At 47.8% G+C, this 16,334-nt stretch overlaps 1 protein-coding gene across 3 annotated transcripts in view; it reads right to left on the reverse strand.

The window, feature by feature from the left end:
* LOC112815461 (long-chain-fatty-acid--CoA ligase ACSBG2-like) overlaps positions 1-16,334 on the reverse strand; it is a 36,933-nt gene that overhangs the window by 10,430 nt on the left and 10,169 nt on the right. For 2 of the 3 annotated variants that reach the window (XM_025861486.1, XM_025861484.1), the window contains exons 3-8: positions 14,001-14,084; positions 13,044-13,273; positions 9,289-9,377; positions 8,332-8,452; positions 6,024-6,107; positions 3,248-3,397 (exon numbers count right to left, since the gene is read on the reverse strand). In XM_025861486.1, coding sequence (XP_025717271.1) covers positions 3,248-3,397; positions 6,024-6,107; positions 8,332-8,452; positions 9,289-9,377; positions 13,044-13,273; positions 14,001-14,084 — 758 coding nt within the window. The remainder of the gene's footprint in view (positions 1-3,247; positions 3,398-6,023; positions 6,108-8,331; positions 8,453-9,288; positions 9,378-13,043; positions 13,274-14,000; positions 14,085-16,334) is intronic. The other variant, XM_025861485.1, reaches the window with a different exon arrangement.

The raw sequence follows: 16,334 nt of genomic DNA on the forward strand, positions 1-16,334 counted from the left end.
GTGTCACACCTTGCAAACTGAAGTTGCTGCCGTCTAAGTCTCTAGGTGCCGTCGCCGCAACCCGCATGGTTTTATTTGCTCGCTCCCTGTCTTCCCGAGGGCCCTGATTGGGCCTGTTTGGTTCAGTGCTGTGTCCCCAGCACAAAGTAGGGACTCGGACACGTTTTTGTTGACTGTGCGCGGAGACAGAACGGCTATGTAAGTAGGGTAGAGTCTGCAAAGCGCTGGCCCAGAGCGAGCCCTCAGGACCAGTCACACTTCTCCCCCTGGGCCGCAGGAGGGAGGGATTTTACTTCTCTCCCCTTAGCCCTGTCATTGACAGCCAAGGCTCCGAGGCACCCAGCACCGGTTTGTTGAGGCAAGGGGCTTGGCGTGTGTAGACTGTGATGCATCCAGGCGTGTTGCCGCTCCCGGGTTTGGGTCCTGGCTCAGGGACGTGGAGCACGTCATTTCCCCTCTCTGAGCCTCAGTTTCCCTGTCTGTGACTGGGGTTAATGATACCTTACCTCCTGGTGAGGGGTTTAGCGAGGGTAAACAGGTGCCTAGCTCAGCGCGGCGCTAAGTGCCCTGGGAACGGGAGTAACTTTGAACTGTTGATGTGCATGGAGCGTCTTGGGCTGGCTTTGACTTCCTGTCTAAAGAAGATGGTACCTAACAAATGCGAACAGCCAGCCCTGCATGGCTCGCTGTGCGCCGGGCGTTCCTGCTTATGCTGCGGGGTCCCTGCAGCACCGCCCCCAGAGCCGGAGTCCTCTGTCCTTTCCCTTCACGGGGCTACTTTGACCCAGAGAACGGAGCAGGAGTGACCCTGGGTAACTTCGGACATCGAGCCTCCACCTTTGTCTCAGGGGTGCTTGCTCTGGGCGGGGCAGGGGGGCAGCCACCACATGAAGTTCCACAGCCTTGGAGCCCCCGCCCTGTGGGGGACCCCGGGCCACATGAGACAAGTGAGTGCCGCCCTTCCACTGGCCCAGCCCCGGCACCAGCTGGGACGAGAGAAACTCCCTGCTGAGGCCAGCGCCTCTGCCTCAGCCCCAGACCCAGAAGTCACTCGGCCCTGGGGTTTAAGTCTGTGAGTTGTAGGACAGCTTGTTACGCAGCATCCGTTAACTGACACAGGATGTGGGATCATTCACTCTGTGAGGCAGCTCTGAGAGGGCAGAAGCCTTTCTCGTCTCCATCTTACAGATGGGGAAACGGAGGCCCAGAGAAGATGAGGAACGTGTCCCAGGTCACACAGCTGGCAGGTGGGAGAGCCGGGATTCGGAGCCAGGCAGCCTCATTCCAGGGCCTGTGCCCGTCACCCTGACGGCAGGAGACTCTCTTACCGCACACGAAGTCGCTACGAGGAGAGACGCCGGCCAGGGCAGGCTGAGGGTCTGATGAGATTCCTTTCATACGTTTACTCGCTCAGCCGGTAGAAGCGGATTGCATCCTCCTGCACACCAGGCGCTGAAGACACGGCTGTGACGGCAGCGACAGGCCCTGTCCTTGAGGAGCTGACGTGTACGAGAAACAAGTGACTCTATAATATGTCACGGTGAGAAAAGCAGCAGCCAGAGCGGGGTTAGAAGCGAATGGAGTGGTTTGTTTTTGTTTGCCCTTTTAAACATGGGAGTCCAGGAGGGCTTCATGGAGGAGGTAACATGTGAGCAGGGATCTGAAGGAGGAGAAGCAACAAGCCGGGCGGCTCTCTGGCAAAGGGAACGTGCAGAGGGAACAGCCAGTGCAAAGGCTAGTGTGTCTAGTAACTATTAATCCAGGCTGGGAGGAGAGTCCTCGTTGAAAAGCCAGCGATCTTTCCGAAGGAAAACCATTGGTGCCAGTCGGGTGCATGTCCTGCTGGACACTTCCCTGCTCTTAAAATGTACCCATGTGCGCATTGCTTGCTGCCGCTTCTCGGTTTTTAGCGAAAAGCACATTTTGCTCTGTGTATACTCCTCTGCAACTGGCTTTAAGATGTTCGCATTGCATCGCCAGAGAGTTTGACACATTAGCTGCGCAGAGCTACGGCGTCTTTAAAAATGTGTACTGTGAGGGGTGCCCAGGAGGCTCAGCCAGTTACACGTCTGACTCTCAGTTTTGGCTCAGGTCATGATCTCATGGGTCGTGGGATCGAGCCCCGCCTCGGGCTCCACGCTCAGCGGGGAGTCTGCTTGAGATTCACTCACTCTCTGCGCCTCCCCCCACTCTCTCAAATGAATCAGTACATCTTTTAAGAAAGAATGTGTGCCGTGAAGCCAGCCTGCCTGCGTGGGTTCAGTCTCCAGCACGTTGCTCTCTCTGTGAGCTGGGCCAAGTTGTAGAACCTCTCTGGAATCCAGTTTTTCCACCTGTAAAAGGAGCCTGGTGGAATTGGAAAGCTTGCCGTGAGGATTTACTAAGTGTAAAGCTCTCGGAACAGTGCCTGGCATGTATTGAGCTGTGACTGTCTCTCCTGCTCTCTCTCTCTTTTTTTTTTTAACAGCTTTATTGAGGTATAACTGACATACAGAGTTTGACACCCCCGACATTTGTCTCCACCAGTGAAACCATCACCAGCCTCCAGATAGTGAACATGGTGTCATCCCTCTGTCATGCCTCGCTTTGCCACCCTCCCGCCACCCAGGCAGCTCTGTGTCTGCTTTCCGTCCCTACGGATAAGTTTGCATTTTTTAGGGTTTTATAGAAATGAGATCTTTTAGGATCTGTTCCCCTTATTTTTCTATAACAGTGGTCTAAAGTACTATCACCTGTGGACTCCGTCCAAACATATATCTGTCTTTCCCAGACATGCAGCCCTTCTTGAGTAACCAAAACGTCAACTTCTGCTTTACTTCCAAAACACAGCATGTATATTCTGCTCTTTCACCTGCTTGTTTTATTATTGAACACTGTTCTGTGCTCTCTACAAATATATTAACTCTTCATTTTCAAAACAGCCCAGGGGCAGGGACTGTCCCATTTTACAGATGTGCAAATGAAGGCTTGGAGAGGTTAGGTGGCTGGCCCAAGATCACAAGGCAGGATTTGAACACAGGTCTGCTCTCAAGTCCCTAATCTCCGCCCCTGCACTGTGCTGCCCTCTTGGAAGTTTTTGCATGACTCTCCGTGCTTTGCTGGCTAGGGAGCCATGGTGTGCCAGACCCCTGAACGCCACCCTGCCTGCTATGGGGCAAGAACAGAAAGAGCTGGAGGGCCACTGGCCCATGTGCAGGGACTCTGGGTGCTGCGAGGTTCATCACCATGGGCAGAGACAGCCACTTACATTGTCATGGCTAAGCATCACTCCCTTGGGATTGCCTAAGGTCCCAGAAGTGTAGATGATCATAGCGCACTGATTAGCCCTCTGGCTTTCCATGATCTCGTCCAGCTGGGAATCGGGGATGCTGTTGCCGAGTTCCATGAAATCCTTCCACTGTGGAAAGAAGACAGGCAGAGGATGGGGATTCAGGAAGTGAGGGTGAGCCTCAACACGCCAGGAGTCCCCTTCCCTAGTCAGGTTTTGCGCCATCAGCTTCTCTAAAGCATGATTGCCAGCAAGAGGGAAGGCTTAGGGTCACCAGTCCTGGTACCTCTTACAAAAGCCCTAAGATGTTTGCTTCTCCTCCTTCACTTCCTGGCAGGCTACTGGGTCTGGATATGTGACCTCCGCTGGTCCAATCACAGTGAAGTTCAGGGCTTTTGCTAGAAGTGCTGGGACTGGAATGAGTCATCTGGACATGAATGAGTCAAGATGTAGCCCCAGGAGTTGCCTGAGGTCACACAGCAAGTAAACAGGAACGAGTAGTCTAAACCAATATGGTCACACTCCAGAGCTTGTGCTCTTACTGACCTTCCAATATGACGCCTCAAGAGGAACTGTTGGGTTGTATGAACTGAGAATCACACAGGACCTGCAAAAATTCTACCACTGAGCCCCCAGCAAGTCTCTGGATGAGGGCAATGTCCTGAATTCAAGATGGAGGGCATGCAGCGTCCTCCAGAAGCGGAACCAGGGTGATGCTGGCCCTGTGACATCAGGTCATGTCCGAGAGCATTTCTGGTTGGTTCAGCAGGAAGGGTGTTGCTGGCATCTAGTGGGTGGAGGCCAGGGGCGCCGCTTGGCATCCTGCAACGCACGCGACAACCCCACAACAAAGAATTATCCACCCCAAGTGTCCATAGCAATGAGGTTGAGAAATCCTACTGTAAGTAGTGTTGCTAACAAAGGAGTTCTTTTGAGGTATCCAAAAGACTTCGAAAAAGTCTATGATTCTGATCAGTTTTCTTCCTTAATTATTCATCATCCTGGTCTTAATATTTGAGTGTTTTCTGGCAGGTACGAAAGCTGGCAAGGGTTTTGGTCAGCCAGAAAGGATCATGGGCACCTTTTGTCCCCCCTGCATGGAGGGCAAACCAAATAAACTCTGTGACATTGTGGGACTTCCGATTTGAGTCATGGGTTTGAGGGTCTCATCTCATGGACATTAACAGGAGCTTGTTCTTGTCCCTCACAAGCCTCTTTCCCTAGCGTCTGTGAGTTAACCCAGTGTATCCTCATACACAGAACCCCTACTCTGGCTAAAGTGCGTCTCTGTTGCTTGTACCGAAACATTTCCTGACTAAAACACCCTGAGGCAGGGGCGCCTGGGTGGCTCAGTCGGTGAAGCATCTGCCTTCGGCTCAGGTCATGATCGCAGGGTCCTGGGATCGAGCCCTGCATCGGGCTCCCTGCTCAGTGGGAGTATGTGCTTCTCTTGTGTGCGCTCTCTCTCTCAAGTAAATAGATAAAAGATCTTTAAAAAATAAAAAATATAGGGCGCCTCGGTGGCTCAGTCGGTGAAGCATCTGCCTTTGGCTCAGGTCATGATCCCGGAGTCCTGGGATCGAGTCCCACATCGGGCTCCCGGCTCAGCGGGGAGCCTGCTTCTCCCTCTGACCCTCTCCCCTCTCATGCTGTTGCTGTTTCTCTCTCTCTCTCTCTCTCAAATAAATAAATAAAATTTTTAAAAAAGTAAAAAATAGAACACCCTGAGGCAGAGTGCCTTTTCAAAACATGATTGTGACAGCATTTATGGTGTCATACACTCTTCAGTGGCTTTGCCCATCCCTCAGTAAGAGGTGGTCCAGGTCCCCACCCCCGGCCCCCCATTCCCCAGCAGAGCTTTCGGTTGGCCTTGATGGGCACAGTGTGTCGGAAGCGATGGTGTGTGATTTCCAAGAGTAGCTTGTTAAAGGCAAGACACCTTCCACCTGGCCTTCTCTCTCTCTCTCTCTCTCTCTCTCGATGTTCTCTGTAGAGATCTGAGCCAGGAGTAAATCCAGAGAGCTCGAGGTCACCATGCTGGAGAGGCCACAAAGAGGGAGGGACAGGAGGAGCCCCAGCCCCAGGGTCCGGACCAGAGTGAGGACTAGGGACTTAGCTTCCAATGCAAAATTCAAGGAAATGCGAACAACAAAATAAAACAGAAGGACAACAAACCTTTGGCAATCAAGAGAAAAGATATTTTAATGCAATATATTTTGTCACTAACCACACCAAAAAAAAATCTATGATGAAAGAAATATAAAAAAAAATTTTTTTTTGAAATATCAAAAATTTAAATAAAGACAAGCTCTACCAGGGCAGCTGGTCCGAGCCATGGCAGAAATGCTCAGCCCCGTATTCATATTTGTTCATATTAAACAATGGTTCATGGTTTTAGTGACACTGTTATTGATGACATGGCACATATTAAAGCCAAAGGAAAATTATAACAAATTCTGGTTTGGATATCAAGTAAATATTTAAACCTAATGCTGTGGGTTTTCACACACCTAATTTTCAGTGATGTAGTATTTTTTCAGTTGCTTTAATGTTCTAAAAAAAAAATGATTGTTGTTGTCTTAAGCCACCAATTTTGGGGGAGATTTGTTTCACAGCAATAAATAACCAGAACAGATATCTTCCCATAAATCAGACCCTTCACGCCAGGAAGAAAAAGGAAGGCCCTAAAGGCCCCGTCTGCCTGCCTTGTGGGGCCTGCCTTCCCCTTGACTCAGAGGACCCCTCCCACACTTACAGAGTACAGGTTATTATTGCTCTCCTTCATTGGCAGCTTGTACTGGATGATCACCTTTAGGGTCTCCATCTTGCCCTGCGGAATCTGAAAGAAAGTACCACATGGGTCTCATGGCCCTGGAAGAGACTGAGGGTGGATGCCCTTCCTAAGCAATCTCCCACAGTTACCCAGCCTCTTTTCTTTCCCCTGCCCAGCCCGTACAACACTGCTCTTTGTCCTGACAGGACACAACCTGATTTTGGGATGGGGTTCTTTGTGCTTCGTATCAGTAGCCTCCAACACTTCAAGGCCCGTGAAGACAACAGCCTCCTGAGTCTTGCTACCCTCACAGAGTAGTGGTTGTTGGTCCGTGAGCCCGCCCCCTGCACTGTGCTCCCAGGATCCAGCTAATCTCCTAGCTAGAGTTAGGCAACAAAAATCCTCTGTAAAGGTGACTGGAACCTGGACAAGTGCAGGACTTTCTACCTATACTGGGGGCTCTAAGGTTCAGTTGACCACACCTGCGGGATTCTTGTACCCTGTTGATGCAAAGGAAGGGGTGCGCCTCTACAACATGTCTAGCCAGTCCAATGACAAAGTCACTTCCAACATCCGGTATGGTAATTATAAGTATAACCAAGTCTCCAGCATGGATTGAGAGAAGAAGACAGAAGCTCTGGTAATATTTGGACAGGAGGTTTCTAGAGAGAGAGGGAACCAACATCCAGAAAGCTTGGAGCAGACAATGGCCAGGGATGTTTGAGGAATATATAAAGTCTCAGATGGCTAGGATGCGGATGGGAGGAGAGGATTAGGGATGCAGGCAGGAAAGGATGGTGAGGGCCAGGTCCGCCACACCTCGGAGGCAGTGGCGAGGAGTCTGGAGGCAGGGAATCACTGAAGAGTGGAGGGCTGTAAGCCATGGGTATTGCCTAGAATAAAAGATTTCCAAGCGGAACTAAATATCCAGTTTGGGAGGAGTCTGTCAGGAGCCTGGCTTTGAATCTTGCATACAAAGTGTATGCGGTATTTTCCAATGGTGGAAAAACCCAAACTGTAAGCCAGTATTTGGCAAAAAGGACCCAGTCTTCACCCACCACCCATCCCACAGTTTGTTCTGCTATGAACAGAACAAGTAGGGAATGACATGAGTATGGGGGACCGCAGAGGCTTCACTTAAGAAAGCAATTTCAGAATGCTCAAAGCTGGAGGGAGAAGTCTCTTCTTCCTGAACCAGGACAGGAATTAGGTGTCCAAGGAGGCTTGGTGGCAGAGTGTTCTATTTCATTGAGTCTATCTGGATTTCACGAGTCTGGAAAGTCTACCCTAACTTCAGAGATGTTAAAATGTGGGAAAACATGACCAACGATGATTGGAGGATGCCAATGACAGCAAGACACATCTCAACTCCAGAGACATTAAAAAGTAGAGAAGTGTGTAACTCAGAAATACGATATTGATGCAATAGCCACAGGGCCCTTGGGCCGAGTGGTGAATCTGGCCACCTAGGCTCACCCTCCTGAGGACTCCTCTCCCCATGGGATCCTCCTGCCAAAAGCTGGGTCAGGAAATTGCAGCTCATTCAAACACTAGTAACTGAAAAGCTTTCTACAATATCCATACGAAGATACTACAAGAAAAAAAAAAGGGAGTAAGAGGGGAGCCAAATTTTGTGCATAAAGAAAAGTCACCACAAAGCAAAGGAAAATTGCCACCCAACATTCCAACATAAGATTTAAAACATAACAAAGTAAACACAGCTGGAAAGGAAGAACACAAAGCAAACGTACAAGCACTGAGGGAAGAGAGCCATACCAGAAAAAGGTGAAATAGGAAGTGGTAGAACTTAGGAAGGAAATAGAAGAGAAAGCCAGAAGCATTTCAGAAATGATGACAGTTACTTAAAAAATGACAATTACAAGGGGGTGTAAGCCTCAAAATAATTACATTTCTAAAAGAAAATAAACAGTGGGCTGTATATAAAATAGTACAAAAACCCATTTTAAAAACAGAAGCTTACATGCTGGGCAGGGAGCCTACTTAAAAAAAGTTTTTTAAATAAAAAATAAATAAAGAGCATTTACAAAAAAAATAGAAGCTTAGGAGGAAATGAACTTAATACAAATCGGAAATTAGAGCCCTGCCACTCCACCCTGCTCCCCCTAGTTATACCAAAGTAGCCATGGAGGACACTTGCTGAACCCGAGAATGGGGCCAGCCCCACCACCCCACCTATCATTAGCATCCACCTGGGAGCAACGGGACCGTTTGTCAGAGCTCTGCAAACCCTCTGGGGGACTGGTGGGCAGTGTTTGGGTTTGGGCTTTACCGAAAGGATTTTCTTTAACTGTAGGTCATCCTCAACCAGCAGGATGTTCACTTTGGCATGAGTAATGACGTGCTGACAAGCCTCCGCAGAGTTGGTAGCATAAATACCAACGCAAAGACCCCTGGGAAAAGAAAACACACGTGCACGTGCATGTGCTCACACATTCACATCTTTAAGGTGGGAATGTCCTGGAAGGTGGGGGGAGGGGAAAGCTCTACAGGACAGGTTCTGAGTTTGCAGCCTTGGTACCAGCTTCCCTCCCTCCACAACTTAACCATGATGAAATGAAGCAACAAAATAAGGGTGATGAAAGCAGCAAGTCCTATGATGTCACTGTGATGGCCAGTCACAGAGCCCTCAGCATCCCATTTTAAAGATGAGGAAACAGCCTCAGGGCAGTGAAGTCATTTGTTCAGGGTCCCAAGGCAATAGATGCTAGAGGTGGGATTTGGACCTCCACTCAGACCTGTTCCCTTCATTTTGCTGCCTTTTGTTCTTGCCTTTAACCATTTTGTTTTTTCAAATTTGCATTTCCCTGGTGGTTAACGACGTCCAGCATCTCTTCTTGCGCTTGTTGGCTACTTCCCTTTGTGAGCTTTCTGTTCAAGTCTTTTGCTTATTTAAAATCTTTCTTTTTTTTCTTTAAAGATTTTTTTAAAGTAATCTCTATGCCCAACATGGGGCTCAAACTCATGACCCTGAGATCGAGAGTCACATGCTCTACCAACAGCCAGTCAGCTGCCCCTCCTTTTGTTTTTATTACTCAGTTATAGAAGCACCTTATATACCTGAGATGCTAGTCCTTTGTCAGATTGGTTGGTTGGTGTGTCTGTCTTGCCTCCTAACCTGGGGTTGCACCCGAAATCCCCGATCACATCTCAGTCAGAGCCAGCCCAGGGCTGCTAGCCCAGAGTAGAGCTCGCCCACATTTAGAGTCAACCAAGCCCACAGTCTTACCCTGCTAAGATGGATCCAAGGGAAGCAATAAACCACTCAATGGAGTTAAACCCCAGGATGCCAACTCCGTGGAAACGCTGCAGGCCCAGCTGGGAAGGCAAAAACAGACAGAAAGCAGAAATACAAAGACGTTTTATTTCTGGGTGGGATCTGCTCACTGGGACGTGTGAAAGCAGACTCCAAAGCCCATGAGGTCACATTGGGAAAAGCCAGTGTTGAACCTAAAATTGGGGGTGTGATATTTTTGTGACTGTTGGGAGGCTGGTTTGCCTCCCTCTACACAATGTACCATTAATTTTTTTTGTTTGTATGTATTTTATTTTTTATTGTGGTAAACTGTACATAGCAATTTTTAGCGCACAGCTCAGTGGCATGAAGCACACTCACACTGTTGTGTAATCGTCACCACCATCTATCTCCAGAACTTTCCATCTCCCCAAACTGAGACTCTGCCCCCATGAAGCACGGACTCCCCACCCCCTGACCCAGCCCTGGCTCCCACCATCTCCTGTCTGTCTCTGTGGACGGGACTCCTTTGGGGACGTCCTGGGAGTGGGGTCCTGCAGGATATGTCCTTCTAAGTCTGGCTCCTCTCACTGAGCAGAGTGTCCTCAAGGTCCATCCACATTGTGGAAGGTGTCAGAATGTCCTCCCGTCGTTAGACCGAATAATAATTTGTTGGATGGATGGACCACACTGTGTCTTATCCATTCATCCACCAGTGGACACTTGGTTGCCTCCACATTTTGACTGTTGTTAATAATGCTGCTGTGAACATTGTGTACAAGTATCTATTTGAGTCCTTGCTTTGAATTTTGGGGGGAAGTTTTGGGTCATATGGTATTCTGTGTTTAATCTTTTGAGAAACCAGCACACTGTTTTCCATAACGGCTGCACCATTCTACATTCCCACCAGCAATGCACAAGGGCTCTCGTTTCTCCATATCCTCACTGATACTTATTATTTTCTTCTTTTTTTTTAAGATAATGGCCATCTTAATAGGTGTGAATTTATTTTTATTTGTAATAACAAAAGTACTCCAAGAGTGAAAGCTTGAAGTGGTGATAAATTGCACTTTTAAAGGTGTAGCCTTAGGGCACCTGGATGGCTCAGTGGGTTAAGCATGTGCCTTTGGCTTAGGTCATGATCCCAGGGTTCTGAGATCAAGCCCCACGTCAGACTCCCTGCTCCACAGGGAGCCTACTTCTCCCTCTCCCTTTGCCTGCTGCTCTCCCTGGTTGTGCTCTCTCTCTGTCAAATAAATAAATCTTTAAAAAGAAATAAAGGTTTAGCCTTGATCTGAATGTACTTGAGGATGAACCAGGAAATCCAAACATGAAGGTGATCCTTCTTGGGGGAAGCCCAGGTTTTGCCACACCCCAGATTTTAGGCTCAATGCTGGCTTTTCCCAATGTGACTACATGGAGTTTTGGGAAACTCTAACTTTGTTGGCTCTTTTAGTCATATGGGGCAAGGCTGGCAATGACCCACTGTTCTTGGGGAAAATGTAAGCATTTGGAAGATATTCAGAACATGATAACAAGTATTTCGGCTTAGTAACAAACAGGCTGTCTTCTTTGCAGGTAGACAGTCTCTATTAATATGTAGATAAGTGGATTTATTGCTGTTTAGATCCTTGAGGATTAGGAGAGCAAAGATCTTTGAATCCCCAGATCTAAGGACATAGCCAAAGAGGATCATCTCTCAGGAGAGGTGAACTAATCACAGCACGGTGGTGGGGCAGACAAGCAGAAACTCAGTCCTAACAGACAGTTCTCATCATCTCTAGGTGAAGACACATGGGTGTCAGGGGGAGGGGAGAGAGGAACTCAGGTCTGGGTCAAAATGTGACAGCATTTCCTATAAGTCAAAACCACCAGGCATTCCCTTTTACAGTAGGAGATACCTATCATATTCATCATCTACTCCTGCATAACATAGCACCACAAACTTAACAGCTTAAAACAACACACATTTATTATTGCAGTTTCCATAGGTCAGGAGTCTGGGGACAGCTTAACTGGGTCCTCTGCTTAGGATCTCCTGAATCTTCAGTTAAGATATCTGCAGGGACTGTGGTTTCCTCTGAAGCTTGAGGATCTTCTCCCACACTTGCAGACTGTTTGGATTATTCATTTCCTTGTGGTTTAAATGGCTGAGGTCCTATTTTCTTCCTAGTTGTCAGCTGAGGACTGCTTTCCTAGAGGTGGTCTGTTGTCCCCTGCCACATAGCTCTGTCCACAACATGGCAATGTGCTTCCTCAAAGCCAGCAGAAAAATCTTTCTTTTAATGGTTTTCCTGATTGGGTCAGGCCCACCAGAGTATTTGCTGTTTTGATGAACTCAAAGTCAGCTGATCAGGGAACTTAATTTCATCTGCAAAATCTCTTCACCTTTGCCACCACAGGAGGAAAATCCCATCATAGTCACAAGTCCTGCCCATACTCAAAGCGGGGAGTCTGTCTGTACAGTGTGAATATACCAGGGGTTGGGAATCTGGGGGGGTCATTGTAGAATTCTGCCTAACATGCCTATCAAAGTAGCCAATATGAACATTTTTTATAATATGATGTTGGCAAGAATAATAGGTGAGCAGATTCTCTCACACACTGTTGGTAGGCATATAGAGGCACTATCTCTATAAGAATTCATTGTTCAAAGAAGGTTCTCTGTGGCTCCGTATATGGTAGCAAAGCCTGGAAACACTGTCAGTACCCACTAGTAGGGGGCTGGTTATGCCAATATTGTTACATATATATTTGCAGTCACTGAAAAGAGTTTGGATTTGTTTTTAGTGAATCAATGTGGAAGGATCTCAGAATGTGGCAGCCATCCTCCAAGATGGTCCCCAATGATTCTCACCTCTTGGGGTTTGTGTTCCTGTATAATCCCCTCCCACACTGTGTCAAGGCTGGTCTGTGTAACCAGTAGACTATGGAAGAAGGGGTAGTATGTCACCACTGAGATTAAGTTATGGAAGCTATCAGAAGATATGGTTCCCATTTTGTTCACGCTCTCTTTGGATCACTCGTTCTGGGCTGCCATAGTCTGAGGACACTCAGCCCAATGGAGAAGGCCAGGGAACAAGGAACCAAGGCCTCCTGCCAATAGTGAGCCATGTAAGGAAGCTTACAAGTGGACCCTCTGGCCCTAGTCAAGCCTTCAGATGGACAGCTTGACTACAGCCTCCTGAGAGACCCTGCAACTAAATTTTGGGGTAATTTGTTATGCAGCAGTAGCTAACTAACACATAGAGATTTTAAAAAGCAAGATGTGGGGTGCCTGGGTGGCTCAGTTAGTTAAGCATCTAACTTCAGCTCAGGTCATGATCTCTGGGTCCTGGCATCAAGCCCTGAGTTGAGCTCCATGCTCAGCAGGGAGTCTGCTTGTCCCTCTGCCCCTCCCCCTGCTTGTGTTCTCTCTCTCCCTTTCTTAAATAAATAGGTAAAATCTTTTAAAAAAGGCAAAAAAATAGCAAGATACAGAATCATGGGTAGAGTAGGCTACCATGTGTGTAAAAATTTGCATGTAGAGAAATTTTATAATATATACACGTAGTTTATTCCCCAAAAGGATTTACAAAAAACTGGCAATGGTGGCTGCCTCCATAAGGGAAGGGGTCAAGGATTAAAGGAAAAATTCTCACCAGTACCTTCATGTCTTATGGTGTCTCATGCATTTTATACCATAGGTATGTGTATGTAGAATGAATGATTGACTAAGTGATGAATGAATGAATGAATAACTCATTTACCTTGATCATGGCTCTTGCAGCCTTCCGGCAAGCCTCATAGTACTGGTTGAAATTCAGAACTTCCCACTGCTCACTGTTCTTTGTTGCAAGGGCTGGATATGTCCCAAATCGGTTGACTGACTCCCGAAAAAATTCAGGGATGGTTACTGGGGTCTCGTGGCCCGGCCCATGTTTTGATAGCCTCAGAAGGACTTCTCCATCTCGATGAATGGTCCACAGCCCAGGAGTAACTGCAAACAGCCACCAGAGTTTGTGGCAAATGTCTTTATTAACTTTGGGGGAGGAGTGTTGTCTTTGGGCTTGAATGGCTGAGGTTGAATTAATCCCACTCGTCGGGTAAAGTCACATGGCCAACACCAGCCCATTCGTGCTTTCTCTTTCTTACTTTTCCTTACCACCCCCCCCAACAATTTACTATGAAAAATTTCACACATACAAGAAACTTGAACGGCCTGTATAGTCAACATCCTCTGACTCACCACGTGGTTTCCACAAGGCTAGCATTTGCTCCATTTGCTATATCACACCTCTGTCCAGCCAGCTGTCTACATCCATCCATCACTCCATCTATTTCAAAGTAAGCTGCAGCTATCCATCCATTTCGCCCTTAAACCCTTCAGCATGTGAATCATGAACTAGAGTTCCATATTACTTACAGGTTTTTTTAAAGGTAAAATTTACATGCAGCAGACTGCATATACTTTGGTCAGTGGAATGTGAGAAGTGGCTGTTGTGTGTCTCTTCCAGGCGGAAGGTTTAAGAGCCAGTGTGACTCTACGGGTGACTCGCCGTACCCCATTCTCCTCACAAAAATGGTGCAAGCACATGTCAGGGAGGAACCCTAGTGCCAGATACACATAATGCAATCAAACAAGCATGTGTTGTGTTAAGCTGTTGAGGTTTGGGGTTGGACGTTACAGCGGCATCACCCAGACCACCCTGGATACCACCACTTACGTGGAACTGGCAAAGGGGCTGACTCAAAACCAGTTTGTTTCCCTTCATCCCTCACCTTCTTTAAGGGTGTGAAATGGTTGACCCCTAGAAAGAAGAGAAGAGGGTTTCCTCTGGAGAGAGCTGGTGTGCAGTGTGTTGCTCATCACCCCCCAACCATGGGCCAAGTGAGAGAAGATTCTGGAAACCCTCTTGGAGAACTGAGTGTGTGACTCTGGACTTTGTTGGACTGAAACTTATCCACTGGAGAGGTGGTAGCTGGAAATGGCCGAGTAGACAGCAGGGTTGGGAGAACACTGCACGTCCACCTGCTGTGGGACACTGATTTTTCCCTGTGACTGACATGGACCTCAGGGAGGGGCTCCTAAAGGCTTTTGGCTGGAAGCCAGTAGAAAGAACCTGGAGATCTGTGTTCAGAGGCAGACACTGAGGAAAGTCACCATTGGGCACTGAGAAAAGAGCATGAACTATGTATTAGTCAGCTTGGGCTGCCATGACAAAGTTCCCCAGACTGAGTGGCCAGAACAACAGAAATCTATTCTCTCAGTTCTGGAGATGATAAGTTTGAGATCAAGGTGTGGACAGAGTTGGCTCCTTCGGAGGCCATGATGGAGAACGGGTTCCATGCGTCTCTCCTAGTTCCTGGTGATTTGCTGGTCATCTTTGGAGTTCCTTGGCTTACAGAAGCATCACCCCAGTCTCTGCCCTCAGCTTCACGTGGCATTCTCCCTGTGTGCCTGTCTGTGTCCAACTCGCCCCTTTTCATATGGACACCAGTCATATTGGGTTAGGACCCATGTGAATGACCACATCTGCAATGAGCCCACTTTCCAAATAAGTCACATCCTGAGGTGCTGCATGTTGGGGTGTGTCTTCGTTCATGTGACTGCTCTAGCACAATACAAGACATGTATACATAATAGACATTTATTTCTCATAGTTGTGGGGGCTCGAAGTCCAAGATCACGGCACTAGCAGATTCAGTGTCTGGTGAGAACCTGCTTTCTGGTTCATAGCGGCTTCTCACTCTGTCCTCACTTGGCAGAAGGGAGCTGTCTGGGGCCTCTTTTATAAGGACATTGATCCAGTTCACGTGGGCTTCACCTTCATGACCTGATCCCCTCCCAAAGGCCCCACCTTCTAATATAATCATGTTGGGGTAAGTTTTAACATATGAGTTTTGGAGGGACATAAGTATTCAGACCATAACAAGGGGAAACAGTTCAACCCATGACAGCCTACATCAAGGCAAGGCTAGTTCAGAGGTTCCCCCTCACCCACCCCCAAGGAGAATTAGCAGTAGGTGGCATGCCAGCTTACAATGGGCAACAGGGGAAAACATCATGGAGGAGATGACAGAGCAGCTTTTTGGGCATCCCCACCCCGACTGCTCCAGGCATCCAGCCCGAAGCTCAGGGGAAGGGAGAAGCTTTAAATGGGACAAAAATGTGAAGGGGTGTCTCCTGGATCCTGGTTAGGGGTATTTTATTGGCTATATTGGGTTGAATGATGCTCCCCCAAAATTCATGTCAGAATCTCAGAATGTGACCTTATTTGGAAATAGGGCCTTGGCAGTGGAATCAGTTGAGGATCCCAAGATGAAATTCTGGATGTAGGGTTGGCCCTAAATCTAATGACTGGTGTCCTTATAGGCAGAGGAGAGAACACCGAGACACCCAGAGAAAAAGGCCATGTAATGATAGAGGCAGAGATTGCCATGATGAGTCTGTAAACCAAGGACCACCAAGGATTGCCCAGAGCCACCAGGAGCCCAGCGAGCATGGAACACATTGTTCCATCACAGCCTCCAGGAAGAGCCAACCCAGCCAACACCTGGATATCAGACTTCCAGCCTCCAGAACCCTCACAGAAGGAGTTGCTGTTGTTTCCACCACCCGTCCTGGGATTTGTTAATGGCAGCCCTAGGAATCTGACCCAGTGACCAAAATGAGATTCTGAAGATTATTGTCCCTTGAGAATGATTGTAGAAGCTGTCTTTCTTGCCAACATTTTACGCACTTGGAAGAGGGCAGCTGTGAAAGATAATGAAGACACTCTATCTCGTGATGCTCCCGGAGCTTTGTTCCAGTGGCAAAGTGGTTACAACATACAGATGAAAATCATATCACACACCTGCACTATATGTACTTATTATATATAGATAATACAAATGTTAATATATAGTAACATTTAATTACAATATATCAGCACTATATTATATATATTCATGTCTGTACTATAGAAATATTACATCTGCAGGGGCGCCTGGGTGGCTCAGTCGTTAAGCGTCTGCCTTCGGCTCAGGTCATGATCCCAGGGTCCTGGGATCGAGTCCCA

The sequence above is a fragment of the Callorhinus ursinus genome, unplaced genomic scaffold (assembly GCF_003265705.2).
Source record: "Callorhinus ursinus isolate GAN/ISIS: 27379988/994484 unplaced genomic scaffold, GSC_fseal_2.0 scaffold77, whole genome shotgun sequence".
In the NCBI taxonomy this organism is placed as follows: domain Eukaryota; kingdom Metazoa; phylum Chordata; class Mammalia; order Carnivora; family Otariidae; genus Callorhinus; species Callorhinus ursinus.